General features: G+C 38.8%; 1 protein-coding gene across 1 annotated transcript in view; it reads left to right on the top strand.

Moving 5' to 3' along the window:
• LOC136875667 (valacyclovir hydrolase) overlaps nucleotides 1-27736 on the top strand; it is a 115439-nt gene that overhangs the window by 29708 nt on the left and 57995 nt on the right. The window contains exon 3 of the mRNA XM_068228094.1: nucleotides 23474-23640. Coding sequence (XP_068084195.1) covers nucleotides 23474-23640 — 167 coding nt within the window. The remainder of the gene's footprint in view (nucleotides 1-23473; nucleotides 23641-27736) is intronic.

Raw genomic sequence — 27736 nt, 5'->3', positions numbered from 1 at the left:
ATACTTGTGGTCAGTTCTGCCGATATAATTATTTTCCAACTGATTTCTCCACATGCTTCTTCTCCTGTATAGGCTCTATATAATCCTATAAGTCTAGTTTTCTCCCTTCTCTTACTTAAAGTTTCCCACCCAAGTTCCTCTAACATTTCTGATACACTACTGTTTCTCCTGAAATCCCCTGTTACAAATCTTGCTGCTTTCCTCTGCACACTATCTATTTCTTTTATTAGGTATTCTTGGTGAGGATCCCAAACACTGTTTGCATATTCCAATAATGGACAAACCATACTTAAGTAACTTTTTTCTTTTAATTCTTTGTTGCATCCTTTAAGTAGCCTCATTATGACATGTAACGATCTGTATGCTTTCCCAACAATGTCATCAACATGACCCTTCCAGTTTTTTTTTTTTTTTTAATTGTATGGCCTCAGCTACCGTGTGAGACATTTCAATTTGACGCCATCTGGCTGTCTGCTCGTCAATTTCGACGTTCCATTTTACTCTAGGCCCCCACTAGATGGCAGACCGAGTAAACCGAAACTCTCTTGGGCGTCTATGGCTGAGATTTTTAATGAATTTTGTCAGGTAAACACCAAATGTGTCACCAGAGGTCTTTTACATGCCGACATTGTACGACATGGAGTGTCGAATGGACTTTTTTCCGCCCTTCAAAAGTCCGACTACCTCTGCCGGGTTTGAACCCGCTATCTTGGGATCCGGAGGCGGACAATCTACCGCTGATCCACAGAGGCAGCTACTCTTCCAGTGCAAATTACTTTCAAATCTCACACCTAAGTATTTGCACTTGCCATCTTTTGTGATAACTACCTCATCCAAAGTATATTCAAATTCAGTTTTAAAGCTCCTGTTTGTAAATGTTGTAACAGTTGATTTGCCTCCATTAACCTTCATATTATTTTCTTCAACCCATTGTTGGATACTCTGAAGGTCCCTTGGTAATTCTGAACAATCCTCAATGTTATTTATTTCCCTGTAAACAATAATATCATCTGCATACAATCTTATTTTTGATGTTATATTGTTCCCTAAATCATTTGTGTATATTAAGAAAAGTAACGGACCGATTATACTACCTTGTTCAATTCCCTTCCAAACTTTCTCTTCCTGTGATATATTATTTCCTACTTTGACTTTCTAAACCCTTGAATTTAGAAATGTTCTTATCCAATGTATAACCCTTACGTCCAATCCTATTCCCTCCAATTTCTTTAATAATATTCCATGTTCCACTCTATCAAAGGCTTTGGAAAGATCTACGGCTATGCAATCTAACTGGCCTCCTGAATCCAACTGATCTGATATGTCCTGCTGTAATCCCACCAGTTGTGCCTCACAAGAAAATTTCTTTCGAAATCCATACTGGCCCCTCATGAACCAATTTTTATCATCACATATCCCTCTGATGTACTTTGCTATTAAACTCTCCAGTATTTTACAAACTGTACTGGTCAGGCTGATTGGTCTGTAGTTCTCTGGTTTCCTTTTATCACCCTTTCCTTTATAAATTGGTATTATTATAGATTCCTTCCATTCTTTTGGTTTTACACTATTATTTATGACATAGTCAAAGAGAAATTTTAAATAAGGCACTATGTACCACCCCATTGTCTTTAATACCTCCCCAGTAATTGGATCACTTCCTTCTGCTTTTCCTTGCTGAAGCAGTTGGATTTCTCTGAAAATATCTTCATTTGTGAATGAGAAGCTTCTTGTTTCCCTAAGTGTCTCTCCCTCTCTATCTTCTGTTACTGTTTCCATCTCCTGACAATCTTCTACTGAATCTCTTGAATTCCCTACTAAATAGATTTACTTTCTCAGTATCTGTTAAATAGTGTTCACCCCCTTCTCCCACCATGGTAGGAATTTGGATTCCTTTTTGATTCCTAATATATGAATACAGCTTTTTCCATTTCCCTTTGTGGTCATTACCCTCTTGAAGTATGCCATTCATATATTTTTCTTTTGCTTCCTTTTTCACTCTATTCAGTTCCCTCATTAGCTGTTTTCTAGTTTCTCTATTCTCCCTACCCTCTTTGATTTTCCTGTTTACTATTCTACATTTTCTTTTTAATTTCCTTATTTCCCTTGTATAATAAACAGGGTCTGAGGTCATTTTACCCTTCTTAACAGGTAAAAATCTCTTCTCTCCTTCCCAAATGATTCCTTTAAATTTAGCCCAAAGTGTATGCACATTACTCCCTTTACTTATCCAACAACTGAATTGTGATTTAAGGTAAGTCCCAAATTCATCAACTTTAGTTTTTCTGTATAATTTCTTGTCTTGTGTGACCCTCTTATTAAGCATTTTTGGTACGAGTCCTACATCCATTATTACAGCCTTATGGTCACCTCTTCCTTCAATTACCTCAGTTTTATCAACAATTTTCCATGGTTTAACCAAAAATACATCTAGCAAGTTATTGAGATGAGTCGGTTCTTGTACTACTTGGGTAAATCCTCCCTCCCAAATTAAATTGTTTTCCAGTTTCTCTTCATGGGCTGCACTTGCAGCCCCATTCCATTCAACTTCAGGCAAGTTTAGATCTCCCCCAATTATTATTACCATATTATTATTGTTGTTTTTAATGAGTATAATCTATTATTTTCTCAAATATTTCCATGTCTCTTTCCTCTCTTCCAGACCTATATGTTCCTACAATTCCCACCTCCTTCATATTATCACAAACTAATTTTATCCCTAATATTTCATCCCTTTCATCGGTAAACCATTCATGCGAACAATAAGTTTCCTTCACCAGAATAAACACACACACACACACACCCCCCCTGCCTTTTTATCTCCTCGGTCTCTACGATAGACTGTATACCCTTCTGGAAATACTTCTCTATTATCCACCCCTTCTCTCAACTACGATTCCACTCCTATCACCACATCAGTCTCATAAGATTCCATGAGTGTACCAAAATTTAATTGTTTATTTACTACACTCTGACAGTTTACAGACCCCCTTCCTCCCTAAAACTTGACTGTTGCAATTGGGTAACATTTGACTCATGAGTTGAGAATGTCCCTGGAACCCAGATCTTTGTACTGCAGCCGCTCACTTCCTGAGTCCCAGACTAGCATTTATCTCAGGGGTGATCAGTTCGAAAACGATAAAAAAAAATTAATATAAAGAAAATCAAATTATATATCGGCGCATCAAATGAACACAGGGATGAACGGGGCATGCAAATTAAGGTTACGGGGGACGACTCATTCATGGATACAAATTTTTGACTCCACAATAGGACTGGGAAGTGACAACTTAAATTCCATGGGCATACTGGACTAACTACAATAAAAATATATGGAAACTGTTTCCTATTGAAATTGCAATGAGGAGCAATTTATTCACTTATTTTGCAAACTACACATGATGACAATTATTACATTGGGACACTTCCATCCTGAAAAATAAATGACATACTACTTGGATTTACCTCACTACTCTGGTAGTGTAAAACATCTGGTGAATTCGCCCCAATTGGTTACTGGGGATCGAATTCACATCCGTATGAGTGGACGTTTCACCGCTGGAGATCTTCTTTCGGAGACGAAGGCATGACTGTAACCTTTTACTGTCATCTCCTCGTTCCGTTTGGACATGAGACACTTCCGGTATGTACATTCTGGTGAGCCGGATACCCACCGTGGAAATGTTATCACCTCGAAAAAACGGGAATTTATAGTACGGACAAACTCTAGCCTATTATTTCCAGATTCACAAACACGCCAGGTAGAGTTCATTAACTCAAAGCCTATTTCAATATTTACACTTGTCAATACGACAAGACGTACGGAAAGGTTCATTACTATGCTCTGACAATGAAGACATGTGCCGTCGGTGGGTTATTTACATATCTACCGCTAACAATCTCTCCGTGAAAACCCAACATCTGGTTCTGAGCAGTTCGACACAGGATGACCGTCCCTATCATATCCTCCTATGATTATTAAATAATATAATTATTCTTTATCTGATCATAATTATATTCTTTGATTGCCATCAATTAATTTATTAATATCATTAATTTCAATTATAATCCTATATTTGATTATTATCATTTGTCATCCGGGATGATTATATGCCAACCCTTGCCGACGTTTCAAACGAAGGGTCGTTCTTCCTCGTAATTTATCCGCACAATTTAATGATCACCTTCCTAATTATTATTATTATTATTATTATTATTATTATTATTATTATTATTATTATTATATTCGTAACAATGAATCATCGCCCATTAGATATCTTAATTTCCTTTCATCATAATTATTATTCTCAAAATACTATTGCAAGTTCTTCATCTTCTGCTTCTTCAAGTTTTCATTATTATTATTATTATTATTATTATTATTATTATTATTTCACGTTTACACTACCGTTAGCGATATTTATGGTTAAATGCATAAACCTTTACAATTTCAGTCTACTTTGGCACTAAGCAATTGATTTAAGACAAGATTCACTTGGTGTATGATTATTATTATTATTATTATTATTATTATTATTATTATTATTATTAAAAATGGAAAGATGATATTTTAATTTCCACTCTTTAGAATTTAGTCACATATGTTAAGTCCCGTTATGAACCACTAAGATCTGCTTTATATCGGTCGGGACAACACGGTATTCGGGACCGTACCTTCAGTTTCGTACTGCTGTTAATTTTATATGGGGACACACGTCCTCCCAAGACACATCTCACAACCTATGGCACATCGCGGCTGGGCAAATACCTCCAATGCCGGCGATTGCTAAACTATTCCTTCCAATTTGAAGCCCATTTCCTTTTATCGGAACTCTTCAAACATTTAATTCATAAATTAATCCTCGGTGCGTGGATTCTGCCACTAATAACACCGGAATATGCATTTTATATCATCTTAGGCCTTGAGATTCATCTATTTCATCATTACAAACAATACGGCTCAATTTATTTCACGCCGGATATTCGTCCCTCATGACTTCCAACTCTAAATATGGGCTCAAACCACTCTGGGCTTTTAACATATCGTGACCATTCTAATTCATGTGCCTCTATTGCTTTTAAACAAATTTTAATGGTTAAAATAAAGTCCAAACGTGAAATCAACAATTTACGTAAAATCAAACTGACTACGCGAATTAAAGTCTTTAACGCTACATGTCATCTCCACATTGATTATTATATTTGCACTGGCTAACTCACGAAGCACTGTCATTATTATTATTATACTTTAACTTGCAAACGCACAAAATATTATTATTATTATTATTATTATTATTATTAATTTACTTTCCTTTGCCAACTCACAAACATTATTATTATTTCTTTCTCGCAAACACGCCGAGCATTATTATTATTATTATTATTATTATTATTATATAGAACTTACGAACGCCCACAGCAGATAGAACATTATTATTATTATTATTTTTTTTTTTTTTTTTTTTTTTTTTTTTATGACCTTCCGTACGCAACACAAATTTTACATACTCTGGCACTTTCATAATCTGGCTGTCTGGTAGAAAATATTCCTAACTAAAATACAAATAAACACCGCAGTGATTGAAATCAAGTAAATGGGTTAGCACAAAAAGGAATTTAACACTTGAAATGAACTTAAGTCAAAGTATTACAAACAGCATGCATTAATTGAAAGAAATATATCCCATATTTACATTATATACAACAAACAAATACTCAAATTAATTAATCTAACCCATTATTACGTTAATATAAATTAGTTCGTCCGTCTAACAAAAAAATAAAATCATGGACTCGGGAGGCGGACCATGTTAAGTAACCATAATTAATCTACATTGAACCCCGTTTAGTCGCGATAACATCCCCAAATATTAAATTTGTGTACTCATTCCTATGTAGAATTCCATTGTCTCGTAGCGGAAGAGAAGCCTCACGGCCCCATGGTGATTTACTCGTCCATCATGTCACACAATATAAAATTAACACAGCAAAACACTTCTGTGCGATTACCCATGATTAACACCTTATTAAATAATTTACACTATTTTATACAAGAATACTAATAAAAAAACACTTACAGGTGCGTCTAGACCCCTGACACTCGCACAATATATTCTTCATATAAGGCCGAAACACACGTCGTGACACATTGCGACGAGGTGTCGTTTCATTTGAACCGGCGCGCATCGCGTCTTCAACCGGCACTTCCTGGTTTATTTCTAAGCCGTCTTGATAATCGCCTAGCTCCTATAGTTCCCTGCTCGGATAGTTATTCACCGTCTATCTTGAGCTATTTACTTCAGGCTCCGCACACTGCCTTCCAAAGGTACTATCGGCGTTCCGTTAGTTATTTATTATTTAATCACATGACATTTATTAAATTCAACATACAGTTGTACTGATTATTTACACTCGGTACTATGGATAATCTCACTGTTCGTCTTCATTCTCATAACAACTCACGCACTTTCAGCTCTAACTGACTTCGAATGCGTCCCGAGGTACTGACTTACAGAGTCAACGTGTCGGAGTCTCAACTACTTCATACGACTGACACGACTGGTGACTGATAACAACTGGTGACTGGTAAGAACTGGTTGATGTGAGGTCCCACTACTGGTTGTTAATGGACGACATGGTTTCCCGCCGGGGTCATCCGTGGTCATCTCCTAGGGAGGGGGTTTGATTATCCTAAATTGGCATATGCAGGTGGATTTTGATCCCTTGCTTTATCCTACTTAATAAATTGGCGATACACATTCATGTGTCGTATTCTGAACTCATATCGTTCGGTGATCATGGAAATATCACTTAATTCCTGTCCTTCGCCTTTCGCGCGCTAACCCGGCGTCCCTGATGGCGTGCTCATCTTGACCAATGGCGAGATAGCGTGGGTCATTTCCACGAATTCATTACTTTAATTTATTACGATTACAATTAATCAACATGGGAATATCACAAAAATCCCCTCTATTCAATTATGTGGTTGGAATAATTTAATATAGTTATCGGAGAAGCTAACTGGAGTTCACTCTGAGTTTTTCTTATGTTGGTTTATCTGCGGGCCTATGATAAATTTTTCCATTGGTCAACACCGCATCGGTTAGTTTAAAATCTCTTCGTTGCAACCTGACAACACAAAATTCCTCGAGGTGGTGGAAAAACTGGTACGTCATATTCTCGGTATTGGTGCTGCACCTGCTCGCCCTTGTTCCGAAATACATACTCTTTCACTTCCTTGTAGTCATTACTTCTGTTGTTGTGAGCTCTAGATTTAATCCTCTTAGCTTCTGGCCAGGAAACATTCTCCCCATAATGACAAGCTTAACTGTGGCGACGGACAGTCGCGATCTGTCTAGCTATGTTGAAATCCTTCTGTCCACACAAAACAGACACTGTATTCAATTTAATATTCCTATATATTTGCATTTATCGTATAGAAATCAAATCATGAAAGCTAGGGCCTATCTCATCTGGGTACAGTACATAGATCTTGATTTAAGGATCTGGGTTTTCCAGCAAGTTTCCCTGTATATGCCAATTTAGTGGTATGGGTTTTCTTAAGCGCATATTAGTTTGCAAATCTCTATTGATAATTGTAGCATTTTGTCTACAGAGGGTTGCTTTTCCATTACCATTCAGATGTAACCCATGTCTAGTGAACATTTGCCTGCCAAGACCTAAAGTATCTACTACATAGACATTTCTAAAACTCTTACATAATCTCTTGATTTTTATATTTACATCATGTACAGCTTTGTTCACACACGAGTCCTCTATAAGGTCATACCTGGTGGGCACCTTAACTACAATTACTTTTGAGTCAGGTGGTTTGGAAATCTTACCTCTGAGGGTTGTAATTAGTTCCTCACCTTCATTTGCAGCAATGTCATTTGTACCACTCACAGTCACCACATAAATGTCCTTCTCAAGCAAAATTCAGGCTTGCACAGGTTTTTAGGACAGAACTACGCCCAGAACAAAATCATCATGGACAGAAGAGCGAAGAAGGTCGCAAAATATGAGAATGAAAGAGTATTGGACAAGGAGAAAGACCAGAAGAAACAAAGCTGATACGAGTTAACATGGTCCTCAGATGGCCAAAACAAAAAGAAGAAGAAATAAATAAAATAAAACTGAACTGTTCATAATTTGGAAGCCAGATTTCACAAAAATGGATCCCATGAATTTAGATAGAGCAGGATAATTTCCTCTTCTCCCCCAGGGCATGTACATGAGGCTGTGCACTGGTACAGCTGGTAAGGGCCTTACCTCTGAAAACAATTAAATGGGTGGGAACTGCACCTGGATCCTTCAGTAACTTCTCCACATTAATTTTAAAATACCAGTAACATAGTATATTCTGATATAACTATAATCTGTGCATGAGCAAGCACTTTTCCCCTTGACCGTGTAGTTATTTATATTTATAGGTAACATAATTGTCTGCCTACATAGGTCTGCCCTAGAAAGCTCTTAAGGAATACACATGATCTCGTACAACGAGATATGCAGTGGAATGTAGATAGCACTAGGCTACCATATATCAATGATAGAACAATGATGATGTTCGCAGACTAGTGACTGTTAATCACTAATGGAAATAGAACACTTGACAAGGTCCATCCATACTTTATACATGCCTCCACCTTCAACTTGTCATGATATACCTCACTTGGACTGTGGCTGACCAATCAAGAGAGAGAGATTCACTGTGCTTAATCTCTAACATAGTCAACCTGCAAGGCCACACCTTGAAATAGAATTTTCAGGCCAATAGCTTCCATACTGACACCATCCTTTTGGCTGAGTTGTGACTGAGACATGACTCATAAAGTTTCCAGTCATATCACGAGCTCTGTAAATAGCTCTGTATTTCCCAACCGTTGTGCAAAATAAATTATGTACTGTACAGGATCCAAAAATGGAGATCTTATAGCTTCTACTCACTATTACAACTAAATTAATACACAAATAAACATAATAATAAATATAACCCATTTTAATAAATATGTTGCAGGGGTATGATTATATGTACTATTGCAATTTACCCATGATGTCGACACAAACAGGCAGACAAAACAAAGTATGAGGCAAAAATTTGAAGTGTTAGACTAAATTATAATTATATCTATATATATCTTATATCTATATATATGAAATAAGAGTTTTGTCTGTACATTGCTCAGAATTTGAAAATAATGGTATTTCTGTATCGGTCATGTCCATAGTAACATGAAAATGCACTTTTTACTTTTCCGTAATTTCTGTCTGTCTGTCTGTCTGTCTGTCTGTCTGTCTGTCTGTCTGTCTGTCTGTCTGTCTGTATGTACACGCATCACGAGAAAACGGTTGAAGAGAATTTGATGAAAATCAGTATGTGAAGTCGGGGGATGAGCCTCTACAATCTAGGCTATAAATCATTTTACTCACGCTGAGTGAAATGGTAGTTTAGGGGAAGGCCTAAAATTGAATTCTCAACTATTTATGTTATTAGTGGTCGTATTTTAAAGAAAATGGGTATGCAAAGTTGGGGAATAAGTTGCTACAATCTAGGCTATCAATAATTGTATTCACGTTGAGAAAAATGGTAGTTTAGGGGAAGGCCTAAAATGTAATTCTCAAATATTTCTTATTAGAGGTGTAATCGATGCATGCTACATAACTAAGGTTATATAGTATTAAATTTCCTATTATTCATGTCTTATACATTGTTACCGTACTGGCTATGATCACAAAGATATTCATGAATTTGGATTTTTGTTACTAAGTACATATCAGCGCCGAGTAACGAGAAAATGGGTAAACAGTATTTAATGAAAATCGGTATGTAAAGTCGGTGAATAAAAAACTACAGTTTATGGTATAAAATATTTTACAAATCACAGAGTCGAAAGAAAACTAAATGTGAAGGCCTACAATATAGAAAGCTCATAACATTGATCAACAATAACATTACATTGACCATTGTTTGTCGTGATGTGCTTTGTGTCTTCTGTTGCCCCTCATCTCCGGTAGATAGGATTACTGCTGTGTACAGAGTATTTTTTATTTGATTTACGTTGCACCGACATAGATAGGTTTTATGGCGACAGTGGGATAGGAAAGGGCTAGGAGTGCCTTAGGCCTTAATTAAGGTACAGGCCCAGCATTTGACTGGTGTGAAAGTGGGAAACCACGGAATACCATCTTCAGCGCTGCCAACAATGGGGTTCGAATCCATTATCTCTCGGATGCAAGCTCACAGCTGCGCACCGCTAACCACACGGTCAACTCGCCCAGTCGTACAGTGTGTAACAGCCTGTCTGAATATTGAAGGGAAGTAGCTGGGGAGTTAGATAACTTTCTTCTTTAGCATGCCATTCCCCTGGTTTATAAATTTTCTGATACTACTGGTACGTAACACACTGGATCATCATAGCATTCGGGCTATTCAATCCCTACTCTGAGGCACTGATTGGAATGAACAATGTGAATATTTAGCGGAATAATGGCAGATGAGTGTTCATGGCAATCTGCGGCCTGGTCATCCCAGCTCTGGAACTTTGGACTATTAGATTGGCACCGCAATCTAACCGCAGCACTGTTCGTTAAAAGTGATAAAACGTGCGGCTTTCCATTTGATCGAGTATTTTATATGATAGCATTGCCTTTAATCGCTACATTCATACTTACGTTTTTGTAATGACCTATGTTGATTTCAGGTTAGGAAAACCACAAAGTCAGTCTTTCTGAGAATCCCGTAGCGAAGCACGGGTACATCAACTAGTATATATATAAACAAGTTGTAATGTCTCTACAAGTGGTCTGGAACTTAGAGAAATGTTCTTTCCATATGGTCAGCTTCACATAGCCTGTTTCAAAAGACTGAGTGAGTTGGCCGTGCGGTTAGGATCGTATAGCTGTGAACTTGCATTTGGGAAATGGTGGGTTCAAATCCCACTGCAGGGCTGATGACCTCGATATAAGGCCCCTTTAAACAACAAGCATCACCATCAAATCCCACCATCGGCAGCCCTGAAGATAGTTTTCTGTATTTTCCCATTTTCACACCAGGGAAATGCTGAGGCTTTACCTTAATTAAGGCCACGGCCACTACCTTCTCAATCTTAGCCCTTTCCCATCCTTGCATTGTCGAAAACCTTCAGTGTAATACCAATATAAATGGTCCATCATTGGACATTATAAACCTTCCAGCTAACTCATTCCTGGTTGCCAGCGTTTCGCCCTCGTGTGCTAGGGTGGGCTCATCAGTTGGTACCTAGCACACCTACCAATACGCTGGCTAGTGCACACCGTGGAGGCCACTGCGTAGGCCAACTGGAGCCACCGGCAGTGCCAATGCACTAAGAGACTTTATCTCATTATTAAAAATTGATGCCTGCTTGGCCATCAGATGACATAGATGTTGAATCCTTATAGGGAATCTGAAATATTTGTCCTGAATAAGTAAATTTATAATACCAATATAAATGGTCCATCATTGGACATTATAAACCTTCCAGCTAACTCATTCCTGGTTGCCAGCGTTTCGCCCTCGTGTGCTAGGGTGGGCTCATCAGTTGGTACCTAGCACACCTACCAATACGCTGGCTAGTGCACACCGTGGAGGCCACTGCGTAGGCCAACTGGAGCCACCGGCAGTGCCAATGCACTAAGAGACTTTGTCTCATTATTAAAAATTGATGCCTGCTTGGCCATCAGATGACATAGATGTTGAATCCTTATAGGGAATCTGAAATATTTGTCCTGAATGAGTAAATTTATAATACCAATATAAATGGTCCATCATTGGACATTAAAAACCTTCCAGCTAACTCATTCCTGGTTGCCAGCGTTTCGCCCTCGTGTGCTAGGGTGGGCTCATCAGTTGGTACCTAGCACACCTACCAATACGCTGGCTAGTGCACACCGTGGAGGCGAAACGCTGGCAACCAGGAATGAGTTAGCTGGAAGGTTTATAATGTCCAATGATGGACCATTTATATTGGTATTATAAATTTACTCATTCAGGACAAATATTTCAGATTCCCTATAAGGATTCAACATCTATGTCATCTGATGGCCAAGCAGGCATCAATTTTTAATAATGAGACAAAGTCTCTTAGTGCATTGGCACTGCCGGTGGCTCCAGTTGGCCTACGCAGTGGCCTCCACGGTGTGCACTAGCCAGCGTATTGGTAGGTGTGCTAGGTACCAACTGATGAGCCCACCCTAGCACACGAGGGCGAAACGCTGGCAACCAGGAATGAGTTAGCTGGAAGGTTTATAATGTCCAATGATGGACCATTTATATTGGTATTATAAATTTACTCATTCAGGACAAATATTTCAGATTCCCTATAAGGATTCAACATCTATGTCAACCTTCAGTGTGTTAGTGTGACATTAAACCGCCAGCCTGTTTCAAAATCAGGTTGCCAAGTTTATTTCCTTGAGGCATGTTCCTCAGATGAAAACTACCAGTTTTGTTTTCCAAGGAACACTCCACTGAAAGGGTTATGAAGATACATTTCCTGAAGTTATAGGGAAATTAGCCCATCAACAACCAGTATAACGTACACTGAGATATCATGATATGTTATTGTGGGTAGAGGGGGTAACATAAAGGAGAGACAAAGACAAATAATATAAAAACACAAAGGAACAAGCTCTGTTCTCTTCAGTCTCAGTTTATTCAGATCCGTTCCTTCCCAGACAAGCTTGTTTCTGCTTCCCTGCTGTTTCAGAGGGAGAGAGATGGGAGGGGATAAGGGGGTTAGAGACACCCAGTCACAGCTTTCCAGATGGTAGTCAACAGTCGATATTGTAATAATAGCTCCATGTACTTTCTTTTGACAGGGTAAAATATGCTGTTAAACTGTGTTCATGGAGTTCTGTTGTGATGTGTTTATTTGCAATTAATTGAAACTGGAATTGGGATAATAACATAATGCTACAATTGCACTGTGCTTCCTGGGAGTCGTATCCATTAAAGTAAACTCGTGTCCTCATCCCGAGGTGGTGCAGCTCTTCTCAGGCACACCCCCAATGGAGGTGAGCTGCATGTACCATTTTAACCACGTACCAACCCTCCTGCCATTCTTAAATTTCCGGCAGTACCGGGAATCGAACCCGGGCCCCCGAGGACGGCAGTCAACAACACGAACTGTTACGCTACAGAGGCAGACGTCGTATCCATTGAAGACATAGGTATTATATTAATTGCCACATGAGGGTCCCGGGTTCGATTCCCGGCCGGGTCGGGGATTTTAACCTTCATTGGTTAAATCCAGTGTCTCGGGGGCTGGGTATTCGTGCTGTTCCCAACATCCCTGCAACTCATATACCACACATAACACTATCCTCCACCACAATAACGTGCAGTTACCTACACATGGCAGATGCCGCCCACCCTAATCGGAGGGTGTGCGTTACAAGGGCTGCACCCAGCTAGAAGTAGCTACATGAAATTATTATACACCAGACATAACCATAACAAACTAATCTCAATGTAAGCATCGATAATGAACGTTCCCTCACCCCAGTAAATGAGAAAAGTTAAGATGAAATAAATCAAGATATAATTATGCCAGTTTGAGGAATTAAGGAAATAAAGACACTTTGTCACTGTCACTCAAATTAATGTTACATAATTCTGCCTTTATTTTGATATATGCATTACTATAACCATATTCTTGAAATGAGGGGTGTCTTAAAAGATGCAATTTATTTAATAAGTCTTTGCAGTGTGATTTTCGAAAGATCCAGAAATTACTTAGTGCCTTTCCTTTCTTTTGCATGAACGTTTTCTTCTCTCATCAATAACCAGTAAAGGAGAGAGATTATTGGGCATATTTGCAGTTTGCAGGCTGGTTATATTTTCAAGCTTATCCAGGAAACATATATGAGAACTAATGTGCTAAGCTATGTGAACGGAAATTTGGTCAGCTTGCAAGCTCACTGCAGAATTGAGAATAATAATGTTATTAGTTCTCCTAACTACTTCTATGGTTTTCATAAATGCTGAGGTGCTAGAACATCCCGCAAGAGTTCTTTTACATACCGATAGGTCTACAGACATGAGACTGGCGTATTTGAGCACCTTCAAATACTGCCGGACTCGAACCCACCAACCTGAGCTATACTATCTGAGCTAGTCATACATTCTCTCCTTCACTTGTTTAAATTAATTTTAAATTTTCCTGCCTTTATTTTGACGTACGCTTTACTATAACCGTATTCTTAAAGGGAGGGGAAGCGAGAGGGAGAGAGAGAGATCTAGATTGTATATTTTATTGCAATTTCCATAAGTTCAAGGACTTACCACGTAGGACCTATCTGTCCTTCCTTTTACTTAGATGTTGTTTTAATCTTCTTCTTTCTGAGTAAGCAGTAGGGGACGGGGGGGCCATTTTAAACATATTTTTATCTTGCAAGTTGGTGTGTCTTAAGCTTACCACATTAAGGAAACCTAAGAAATGTACAGGGGCACTAATGAGTCAAACAACATTACCAGATTTTTATATATTGGCTTAAATCACACTGATTAAAGACAGGTTGTAAGGCAAGAATGAGATAGGAAAGAGGGCTAGGACTTAAATGAAAGGAAGCAATCATTGCCTTAATAAAGATACAGCCACAACATTAGCCTGAAGTGAAAATGAGGGAACCACAAAGAAAGAAAAGAAGAAAAGAAAAAGAAAAAAACTTCAGATCTGCCGACTGTGGGGTTCGAATCCACCATCTCCCGAAATCAAGCTCACAGCAATGTGATTGAACTGTACAGTCAGTTCACTCAGTTGCTTGTGATGCGCAATATCACATGGGCTTATTCTCTCCCAAATTACACAGTTTGGATTTCTACCATAGCGTGACCCGCTTAAACTGTATATGGATCTTCAGTTCTTCAATTATACATATATGTAAGAACATTATGTACCTTAATAAGAGATACTTCCCTAGTCTGTAGTCTGATTGGTGCAGGTATAACAAATCTGATGATGATGCTTGTTGTTTAAAGGGACCTAACATCTAGGACATCATCCCCTAATGGTACAAAATGAGACAAAATGTAATGACGATTTAAAAGTTCAAAATCATCCACTGACCAGAATGAAAAATGTGATGATGAAGAATGAATGGATGGATATGAATTTAAAGAGCGTGGGTTCAAGCCCCACCTCGGCCGTCCTGGGAATGGTTTTCCACGGTTTCCCATTCTCAGTTCCAGACGAATGCCAGGATGGTACCTTTGATAGACCATGGCCGAATTACTTCCAATTCCTGTCCTTAACAGTTAAGTATAATTACTATGTTTGGCGGAAAAGGCATTCAAGTAGAGTCAACCCCGCAAAAGAATTTAATGTACCATTAAAAATAAATTTTTATTACTTTTGATCCGGATAAACCAGAGATCCACATTAATGAGGGCCGGATAAATGAGATTCTTGTGTAGTTCCATGGTTCTAATAAAATCATCCCTTGGTCGCCATTTTTAGTTGCCTCTTACAACAGGCAGGGGATACCGTGGGTGTATTCTTTGTCTGTGTCCCTCACCCTCAGGGGGTGTATAACAAATCTGTATGGGAAGAAATACTTTAATACTGTATCTACATCATAAAGAAGTCATGTTGTCATAGCAATAACAATATGCAGTGAAATAATTGAATCCAAAGAGATAAGCATAATTTACTATATTAAATATTAGTTTATTTACATTTTACGGGATATGTAGTAATACTAATAACAACAAAAGTATGCAATAAAAAATAAATATATGGTAATTTACAACATCAGAAGCCATTCCATTGTCACTGAATTACGAAACAGCCAACTCCTCAGCTTCTTCTGTTCTTCCTCCTCCGATTCACTGCTTCCATGATGAATGACTAGTTCTTCCAGTTCAGGAACACCTCTCATCTCATTATTATAGAACTCAACAATCTTCTCCTTGCCATGTTTCACTTCATTTCTCCATATCTCTGCTGTCACCTGTAGGATATATCTAAGTATCACAACCTGACAAGTATATGATAAACTCCACTTGCCTATATCCATTAAATAACATTTCCACTTGGCCTACCTGTTCAAGAGATTCTTTCTACACAGCTCTACTTGGTCCAATCCATGGCCAGGCCTTGTAGCCACTGTTTTGTTACTAATACTGCTTTGCCACAGACCATACTTAACTCGATAGCATTGAAAAATGAATCATATGGAGGAAGTCGCAGGACAGTACGGCCTTCATTGCGTAGCATCTCATCAACAGTATAACTGCCTTAAAAAAATCAGAGCAACGTTGTTATGCATATATGGAAGTAAACAACATTACCTAAACTTATGTTTTTAGGGGCCGATGACCTTCGATGTTATGCCCCTTAAAACAACAAGCATCATCATCATCAAACTTACGTTTAGATGCTACTGTACCTCTTTAAGTGACTTTACTTCTTATGATGCAACATCTGAAGCTCATCTTTTGTTGCATTTTCTGGTGGAGACACCCCATTCTGCCTCACCCATGGCTATAAATTAAAGGAAAAATTGAAATTAAATTCTGTAACATCATTAAATATAATTCAGTAGAAGAGAATATTCAGTCTAGGATAATTACCACTAATTGATCCTTCCTCCATTTCGTTGTTGGTTGATGCTCCACAACCTTACATTGATATGCTACATTATCCATTACAATACACAGGGTCCTATATTTCTTAATCCTACGATTAATTGTGTTTCCACCCACATCTGAGATTTCTCACTGTTCATAGCACCATGATAATCTTGATTTCTCTTCAAATTTGGGGCAAATCAGCACCTGCAAGAATTTTGAGTTTTAGCAAGAAGTTATTTCTTCTTTTCCCTATAAATATGAGACCACCTTCTTCAGGGATATTAATGAACAAAAATTGTTATTTCTGTTGAATGATTGAAAAAGATGTCTGATTTTAAAAAATTACATTGCAACAGTCACGTGATAATGAAATTAATGAATTACTACTTACACTACTCTGTGCTAACATTTGTCATGAATTAGTGTATCTAGAATATAGTTATTTAACATCAATATAGTATATCTAGTATATTTAAACTAAAAGTCCATTCTCACTTGTATTAATGATATAACTATAAACACTAATTTTAATACCTTAGAACAATTGTAACTGCTATGAACACCGAACCTATATCAAGTATAAGTATTATCATTATTATTATTATTATTATTATTATTATTATTATTATTATTATTATTATTGTATTTGCATTTAGGCCATCTGTGGACCATGGTGCTTGTGTTCTAGCTGTGTTTTTGTTGTTGTCTGCCCCTTTTAGCGTACTGGATTGTGTTCTTAGTGGCCTCTTGAGCCTTCCTGTTGGCCCAGTATTCCTTCATTTTATTGCTGAATTCTTTCCTGCACTCCTCTGACCAATTCCCGGCTCCTTTGTGGCTAGCTGATGTAAGGGATGTTAGGAAAGGTTTAGTTTTGACCATTAAACGGTATGCATTTCTGTCAGTAATGGCGGCTATTATTATTATTATTATTATTATTATTATTATTATTATTATTATTATTATTATTATTATTATTATTATTATTATTGGGATTGTTGGGCATGAAAAGACGTGTGAACTTGGCAGCTACAAAATAGCTCAAGAAAGTGGGTTTACATTGTGAAGGCACTTACCTAAACGAGCTTGTATGGTTATTTTAAGCCCCTTTTCATGGTAGATGTGTTTGATTACTACTGGAACGACAGAATATTAAGTGAAATATTGAAAAGTTTGCGTTGAAATAATCCTGTTGTGAGCAGCCATCTTGTCAAAGATCAAAATCACGTAGAAGGTACACTGCGGTAGATAGACGGTCGTTTTCTAGTGTAAGCGCTCCCAGCGCCCACCCACAACTTCATCTCCTTGACTTAACACACGGCCAACTAGACTCCCATATTGGCATGATGGCAGAAGCAGACATTCTGAGTGATGCGGTGAAGCTCCCTGGTGTATCAAGGGAAAGTATCCACAATGGCCGAAATGGTAGGAGTATTGACCTAAATCTGACTGATGATATCAGACGGCAGATAATGGAGAATCAATACAAAGAAGAGGTGCATCTTGAGATCCAGGAAAAGTCCCAGTAACACAGCATGGATGCGATGACGGTTTTCTTTGGGTACAGACTGGGGGAATCACTATTGTAAGCTGCTATTTTACACCAAATGAATCTGTTTCCAACTTTCAGATGAAACTTGATGGTCTTGAGGACGTAATACGCAGAATGGAAAAAAAACTAGTGGTCGCTGGTGACGTAAATGCTCAAGCGTTGGAATGGGGCATGCCACAAACAGACTCCATAGGACGTCATATAATGGAGATGGTAGCCAGAACAGGTTTGGTGGTCAACAACATTGGAAATGTGCCAACATTTCGATGGCCAGGATGTCAGGGAACAATACCGGATGTAACCTTCTCATCAGAGGATATTACGCCTAAGGTTTACGAATGGCAAGTGATCGAGAACTACACAGGGAGCGATCATCAATATATCATCTTTCGACTGCTCCAAGAATCTCCTCAAGAAAGAAACATCTTGCGCAGGCCAGCACGGTGGAACATAGCCGGTATTGACAAGGAAAAGTTCATTGATGTAATTCGGAATGGAATGGACAACATAACTGAAAAATGTTTTGCTCGTAGAGGGAAAGAAGCAGCTGGTGTATGTGTTGAACTCACTATGCAGCTAATCCATCAAGCATGCAATGCCTCAATGTCCCGAAGGAGACCGCGAAACAGCAAGCGCCCAGCGTACTGGTGGACCGAAGAGATTGCTGAACTGAGAAAGAATTGTCTGCGACTTCGACGCAGGGCTCAGAGGATGAGAGGCAGTCAAGAGAATACCTCAGTCACAGCGGAGTACAAGTCAGCGAAGAAGGAACTCCGTAATGCAATCAGAAAAAGTAAAGCCGATAAATGGTGGGCACTGGCTAAAGAAGTAGAAGATGATCCATGGGGACAAGGTTATAAGATTGTCATGAAGAAACTCGGGACATTTTCAACCCCGAGTGCGGATCTGCAAACAATTAAACAAATTGTGGATACACTATTCCCAGACCATCCAGAGAGGATTGACTGTGACGACGAGAAAGAACTGGATGATATACCCCTCTTTACTGTAGAAGAGCTGAATAGAGCTATTAGCTCTCTTAGAAGCAAGAAAACTCCAGGACCAGATGGTATACCTGCAGAAGTGCTAAAGATAATAGCAGAACTATGCCCAGAACTGTTGCTGAATATGTACAATCATTGCCTGCAAACGGGTGTTTTTAGTCCCCGATGGAAAATGGCTCGTTTGCTTCTGATCAGCAAAGGAAAACTTTGTGGTTATAGACCTTTATGTATGCTGGACACAGCTGGAAAAGGCCTGGAGAAACTTCTGCAGCCCAGAATCCTCTCAGCAGTTCAACTAGCAGGGGATCTATCTGTTTGCCAACATGGATTTCGGAGAGGACACTCAACGCTAGATGCAGTGTGGGAGGTGGTGAATACAGCAGAAAGGGCACAAACGGGCAACCATCATTCCCGTAAATTGACACTTCTTGTGACCCTGGATGTGAAGAATGCCTTCAATTCGGCAAGATGGAGCGACATGTTGGTAGCTCTTGAAGAAACTTTCAAGCTACCACAATATCTTATGCGCATAATGAGAGATTACTTCAAAGATCGCACTCTGTTGTATGATACAGAAGATGGAGAAAAGACAAAGCGTCTGACGGCTGGTGCAGCGCAGGGATCGATCCTTGGTCCAGATCTTTGGAACATAATGTATGATGGCTTGTTACGTTTGGAGATGCCAGAGGACACGAAGCTTGTGGGCTACGCTGCTGATGTGGCCGCCTTGATAGTAGCTCGTAATGTTGAAATGGCTCAAATTAAACTGAACCAGGTGATGTGGCGCATAAAAGAATGGATGATGAGCCACAGTTTAACATTAGCTGAACACAAAACGGAGATAGTTCTTCTGACGAGAAAAAGGATCGAAACTCTTGTACCAATGACTGTTGGAGAGTTAGTGATAGAAACATCTGCGAGCACAAAATATCTAGGAGTGACACTTGACTCCAAGCTCACATTCTGGACTCATATTCAGAGAGTGACAGACAAGGCCTTAAAATACATGACTGCACTTAGCAGACTAATGGGAAATATTAAAGGTCCGAAATCCAGTAAATGATGTCTTCTCATGTCGACGGTTCATTCAGTGCTTCTATATGGTTCTGAAATCTGGGCTGAATCCTTGAGATTTGCTTGGTATCGGAGAAGGATAGCTGCCGTACAACGGAGAGCAGCTTTACGTATTGCATGTGCATACCGCACTGTTTCCGAACCGGCAATCCTCACGGTGGCAGCAATAGCCCCAATAGACCTACTCGCATTGGAGCGGCATGAAATCTGGCGTACCAAAGGAGAGCTGGGAAAGAAATGTGCAAAGAAGCGCGCCTTCAGTCAACTGATGAGGCGATGGCTACTCAGATGGGAACGTGACCCTCGAGGCAAATGGACCAAGCGACTGATACCACGCTTGGATATCTGGGTTGAAAGGGCCCATGGTGAAGTAAATTACTACCTATCAGCTCCTAACAGGACATGGATATTTCCGGAAATTCCTGCATAAAGTGGGCAGAGCGAGTGACGCAGCATGCATATACTGCGATGATATTGACGACGTATATCACACCTTTTTTGTATGCGGCCATTGGACGATTCAGAGAAGATGTGTGGAAACTGAACTAGGAGAATTGACAACAGATAATGTTATTTCGGTGATGCTGCGAAACCTGGAATCCTGGGATCGTGTGGCAGTACATGTGGAGGACATCCTTCGTCAGAAGAAGAAGGATTTGGAAGCATACGAATGTTCATAAAGGAGAAATGAAGAAAGAAGACGTCTGAAAGACAAAGCACGATATCACCCTGAAGTAATGCGAGAGCGGTTCCGGGGTGATGACTCACATCGTGGGAAAAGGGTGTGTGGTTTTTAGTGGGTAAGAATCCCACACACTTGTGGAGTTCGGACGCTTCACAAGTGTCTTTTTGAAGATTTTCCACAATCCCTCGTAAAAAAAATTATTATTATTATTATTATTATTATTATTATTATTATTATTATTATTATTATTATTATTATTATTATTATTATTGAATATCCAAAGCAGTTTGGAATCCTATTTTACATAGTATACTAGGGTTATATCGAGCACTAAGAAATAAGAAGCTTAGAAGGTGTCCAACAGTCAGCTATACACTGATTCAGTTGGAGATTGTCAATACAGAACAAACATAATAAATAGGCCTACAGTACAAGTAATTTGCTGATACCAATATCCAGTAATATTACATGAAAATACACTGGAGAAGTTTTAATTGAAGTGCATCTCTAAAGTTAATCGTTGGCCTAAAGTGAATAACTATAGGTCTTTTTAATAATCAACAGACCCCTTAACAGTGGAGAAGTCAAAGTCAAAACCACTTGATTGAACCCAGTGAAGCAGTAAGTTAAAATGCCACTTCCTATATCGTACCAGTCTATTTCAGTCAATCAATCAATCAATCAATCAATCAATCAATCAATCAATCAATCAATCGCCACTGATCTGCATTTAGGACAGTCGTCCAGGTGGCAGATGTTACCTAGTCTTTTCATATGGGCTATGGTCCATCTTTCTAGTGTCGTGGAAACTCACGTCGTAATCATTCCTAATTCTTGTGTTATAATTGTGGACCTCACTGTTACTTATAGGTAGTCAATGATTTGTTGTGCTTGGTAAACAGAATAGAAATCTGAAATGACACCACGCTGTAAATACACATGAGCAAATATATTACATACACATATGCCATAAGTCAATAAGAATACACAAAGGCTAGGTCTGCGAACCGTATTGAAGTCAAGACATGGTTTTGTTAGGTTAGGTTCATAACGAAATATCTTTCCATGTCAGCTGATTCTCACTGTCATCATAGAAACAAAATTAAAATTAACACTTACCCCAATTAATTGTGAAACTCTTGTCATAAGGTCCATATCACTATGAGTGATAACTTCATCATTGTCTTCCTTTTTCAATACCTCGTAGTAATGTCTGACTTGATTTTTGTAAATGAGGTAATGTTGCTTTCCTTTTAGTAGGAGTTCTTAATGTTTTTTTTTGCTTTACGTCGCACCGACACAGATAGGTCTTATGGCGACGATGGGATAGGAAAGGCCTAGGAATGGGAAGGAAGCGGCCATGGCCTTAATTAAGGTACAGTCCCAGCATTTGCCTGGTGTGAAAATGGGAAACCACAGAAAACCATCTTCAGGGCTGCCGACAGTGGGGTTCGAACCCACTATCTCCCGATTACTGGATACTGGCCGCACTTAAGCGACTGCAGCTATCGAGCTCGGTAATGTTTTTTTTTCCTTGCTTCTTAGACATTTTAATTGAATTCTGTATGTAAGTATTGGACAAAATAAGACCAAAATTAATAAAATGCTGTGTTCGTCATTTCACACAAACTACATTATTAAATGCATTATTCGAACATGCCACAATTTTACTTACCTGGTATTAGCCAAACAAATTTACAATCCCACACAAAAAGAAAATATGCTTTAATTATACCCGCAAATGTAAGGCTAGTGACTTTAACAATACTGCAGTGGCAATACATAATTCTGGCAATTCACTAAATAAATCATGACTGTATAGTGCCAACGTGCCAGATTAACAGTGACTGTAATACGTCGTATTGGCAAGTAGGGCCCCTAACTGTATGGTTAGCGACACTGAATGGAAACCCAACAGTTAGAAAAGTAACTATAAATCACTACCTTTACATTACAGGGGAGAAGGAGTAATGTTGCACCCTTAGTGTATGGGCTTACGTGCTCAGGAGTATACTAATCGCACAAGGAAACCTCAAAATTCCTCAAAAGTGACACACATTGAAATAAATACACTTTTTGCCTAAAACAGTCATCACATATATGAATTACCAATGAATAACAGTGCAAAGAATGCATGGAGAGCACAGGATCTAAAAATAAGCAGTATGTAGCACACTGTTGCCAACCATTAGGAAAATAATGAAGGACAAAACCTTGTTCCAACAAATTGCATGGTACTGTAGTTCAGGTAGTTTATGATCAGCTTAAATGTTCTATCTTTAATCACTTGCTTACAAACTTCTAAAAGCTCCAATGTGATACGAAGTTACATACAACCTGTGAATGTTAACTCCTCAGACTGAAGGGTGGTTGGTTCGCCAATGGCTGCACCATCAGCTGTCATAGATACCATAGGTATCACTGAAGAGACTCACTAGGTAAATGAGAAATGAGGTAGTTTCCTGTTGCTTTCTTCTTTACTTATCACCTGTAACTTCGATTTTATTTTAGTGTATATCTTTCCAACGTAATTTTAAGTAAAAATTCATAGAGTATTCTTTTTTCAGGATCAATATGGACTGACTTCAAACCACAAGTGGAGAAGTTGAACAGATCACAATTCACAGTAGTAGCATGGGATCCTCCAGGCTATGGCAAGAGCCGTCCACCAGCAAGAAAATTTCCTCCAGACTTTTATTATCAAGATGCAGATTGGGCTGTGAAACTAATGGAGGTATTTTATATCCTTTGTTAAATGTTACTAATTAATTAGCTAATTACTTGAATCCTTCATTTGTGCTTGTAAGATAGCACGGTATAGAAGTTCAGCTGAAATATTTCTTGATTAGTGCTCCTTTTTAGAGTTCTTAATGAGGAGAAAGGTAATAGAATCTAACTCTTACAACAATATATTAAGCCTACAGGATTGTGGTATGTTATGTGAAAAATGTGCCTTTGCTGGCGGGACCTAGTGTTTACAGTGCACTATGTCTTCTGGTATGGGCTAGAGCAATTTTGTTACTTTCATTGATCTGTCTCGGCTTTATCCTTGGCTTTGACAAAATGAAAGTGACTGAGGTATGAGTGATGCTAGTAATGCCATTCCTTCTGCAGCCAGTCCCTGCTATGAATGGTGTGAAAATATTGCTCATAGGGTTGGTTGGTGCATACATTTCAGTGGGCTTGGCAGACTGATATGTAATGGTAACTTCTGGCTCGTGAGGAAAGCATCGGGAAACTACCTCACTCCTCATTTCCCTAGTACGCCTCTTCAGTGATGCCTAGGCCATATATGGCAGCTGATGGCAGAGCTGTTGAGGATCCAACCAGCCTTCGGGCTGAGGACTAAACATACATACATACATGTGAAAAATAATTTATTTTTAATTTGATTGCTTTCTGTACAGTAAATTAATAGAAGATCAGGATATTTGAATTAATCTAAGTATGATCACACTATAATATTTGTCACTCACAGTTTCTGTTAAAAAATTACAGATATTTTGTTGACTTGTTCAATATATTCCTGTACTACTTTTGTTATACAAACATTATGTATGTAATTTTTTGTGGCAGTTTACATACTTGGTCGTGCAAATGTATTTTTGTTAATCACAACACTTCGAAGTATACATGCTCATACCATATTATATCTTCCTTTGATCTGTAAACTTGTAATTTTATGCGGCTGTTGATATCGTGATCGTAAAAGAGTGAGAAAGTCAGGGAAGATCAAGAAGCTCTGACAGGTTTGATGAGCCAGTATTGCAGCAGATCTTGTGGTTTTAGAATAAGTCTCTTTAGTCAACTAAGAACCCGTAATAAGTGACCATGATGCACTCGGAAGGCATCATTATACTCGCCTGTGAGTGAATGCCTACGATGATGATGATGATTTCTTGATCAGATTACATACCAGATTCTTATGTGTAGAGATATTTGCCAATGGTTTTAATCTCATGTTTGCAGTTGATTTGCTTAAGTTAGTCTTCCTACTCCTTCATGGTAATGTTGAAATGAGTATGAGGAATGTATATACTCTCATACATACATACATACATACATACATTATCATTATAGACTGTTATGCCTTTCAGCGTTCAGTCTGCAAGCCTCTGAGAATTTACTAAACGTCGCCACAATCCTCGATTTGCAACTAGTGTTGTGGCCTCATTTAGTTCTATGCCTCTTATCTTTAAATCGTTAGAAACCGAGTCTAACCATCGTCGTCTTGGTCTCCCTCTACTTCTCTTACCCTCCATAGCAGAGTCCATTATTCTCCTAGGTAACCTATCCTCATCCATTCACCTCACATAACCCCACCACCGAAGCCAGTTTATGCGTACAGCTTCATCCATCGAGTTCATTCCTAAATTAGCCTTTATCTCCTCATTCAGAGTACCCTCCAGCCATTGTTCCCACCTGTTTGTACCAGCAATCATTCTTGCTACTTTCATGTCTATTACTTCTAACTTATGAATAAGATATCCTGAGTCCACCCAGCTTTCGCTCCCGTAAAGCAAAGTTGATCTGAAAACAGACCGATGTAAAGATAGTTTCGTCTGAGAGCTGACTTCCTTCTTACAGAATACTGCTGATCGCAACTGCGAGCTCACTGCATTAGCTTTACTACACCTTGATTCAATCTCACTTACTATATTACCATCCTGGGAGAACACACAACCTAAATACTTGAAATTATCGACCTGTTCTAGCTTTGTATCACCAATCTGACATTCAATTCTGTTGAATTTCTTACCTACTGACATCAATTTAGTCTTCGAGAGGCTAATTTTCATACCATACTCATTGCACCTATTTTCAAGTTCCAAGATATTAGACTGCAGGCTTTTGGGACAGTCTGTCATTAAGACCAAGTCATCAGCATAGGCCAAACTGCTTACTACATTTCCATCTAACTGAATCCCTCCCTGCCATTTTATACCTTTCAGCAGATGATCCATGTAAACTACGAATAGCAAAGGTGAAAGATTACAGCCTTGTCTAACCCCTGTAAGTACCCTGAACCAAGAACTCGTTCTACCATCAATTCTCACTGAAGCCCAATTGTCAACATAAATGCTTTTGATTGATTTTAATAATCTACCTTTAATTCCATAGTCCCCCAGTATAGTGAACATCTTTTCCCTCGGTACCCTGTCATATGCTTTCTCTAGATCTACGAAACATAAACACAACTGCCTATTCCTCTCGTAGCATTTTTCAGTTACCTGGCGCATACTGAAAATCTGATCCTGGCAGCCTCTCTGTGGTCTGAAACCACACTGGTTTTCATCCAGCTTCCTCTCAACCACTGATCGCACCCTCCCTTCCAAGATGCCAGTGAATACTTTGCCTGGTATACTAATCAATGAGATACCTCGATAGTTGTTGCAATCCTTCCTGTTCCCTTGCTTATAGATAGGTGCAATTACTGCTTTTGTCCAATCTGAAGGTACCTTACCAACACTCCATGCTAATCTTAATACTCTATGAAGCCATTTCATCCCTGCTTTCCCACTATACTTCACCATTTCAGGTCTAATTTCATCTATTCCTGCTGCCTTATGACAGTGGAGTTTATTTACCATCCTTTCCACTTCCTCAAGCATAATTTCACCAACATAATTTTTCTCCTCCCCATGAGCTTGGCTGTTTGCAACACTACCAGGATGATTTCCTTTTACATTGAGAAGATGTTCAAAATATTCCCTTCACCTCTCCAGTGATTCCCTGGGATCTATTATGAGTTCACCTGAATTACTCAAAACACTGTTCATTTCCTTTTTCCCTCCCTTCCTAAGATTCTTTATTACTGTCCAGAAAGGTTTCCCTGCTGCTTGACCTAGCCTTTCCAGGTTATTACCAAAATCTTCCCATGACTTCTTTTTGGATTCAACAATTATTTGTTTCGCTCTGTTTCTTTTATCTACGTAAAAATCCCTGTCTGCCTCGGCCCTTGTTTGGAGCCATTTCTGATAAGCTTTCTTTTTACGTTTACAGGCTGCTCTCACTTCATCATTCCACCAAGATGTTCGCCTTTTCCCATCTTTACACAGAGTTGTTCCAAAGGCATTCCCTTGCTGTTTCTACTACAGCATCCCTGTATGTCACCCATTCACTTTCTATATCCTGAACCTGCTTACTGTCTACTGTTCGAAACTGCTCACTAATCATATCCATATACTTCTGTCTAATTTCCTCGTCCTGGAGATTTTCTACCCTTATTCGTTTGCAGACAGATTTCACTTGCTCTACCGTAGGCCTAGAGATACTTAGTTCACTACAGATCAGATAGTGGTCTGTATCATCGAAAAATCCACAAAAAACTCGTGATTAGTGCTTATAGCGAAAATACTTGGGTACTGTGTTACATACAGTAAGTTTGTTTCCAAATGACTTGTCTTAAATTCAGGGAGGTGTGGGGAGTTTTGTTTTAGAGTGGAGAGGGGGTTATTGTGAGAAAAAATATTGACTGAAGGAATTCTGAAATATCAGTGAGGAAGAAAATATGTATTTCCATTTCTTGAAATATTATATCAAAAATTTCTGAAAATAATTGCTTATGTACCTGAAAGAGCTGACCTTAACATACAGGGGAGGTAGAAAATGATTACTGTATGATGCAGGGAACCTCGGCAATACAGATACTCTCAATCCATTGCTAGACTCACCTGTAAGCTGTAGCAGCACAGACAGGCATTCATTTTCATTATGGTAACATACATACATTATCATTATAGACTGTTGTGCCTTTCAGCGTTCAGTCTGCAAGCCTCTGTGAATTTACTAAACGTCGCCACAATCCTCGATTTGCAACTAGTTTTGTG

Source organism: Anabrus simplex, chromosome 6 (genome assembly GCF_040414725.1).
Source record: "Anabrus simplex isolate iqAnaSimp1 chromosome 6, ASM4041472v1, whole genome shotgun sequence".
In the NCBI taxonomy this organism is placed as follows: Eukaryota; Metazoa; Arthropoda; class Insecta; order Orthoptera; family Tettigoniidae; genus Anabrus; species Anabrus simplex.
The sequence above is the reverse complement of the archived record's forward strand: the minus strand, read 5'-3'. Positions and strand labels throughout refer to the sequence as shown.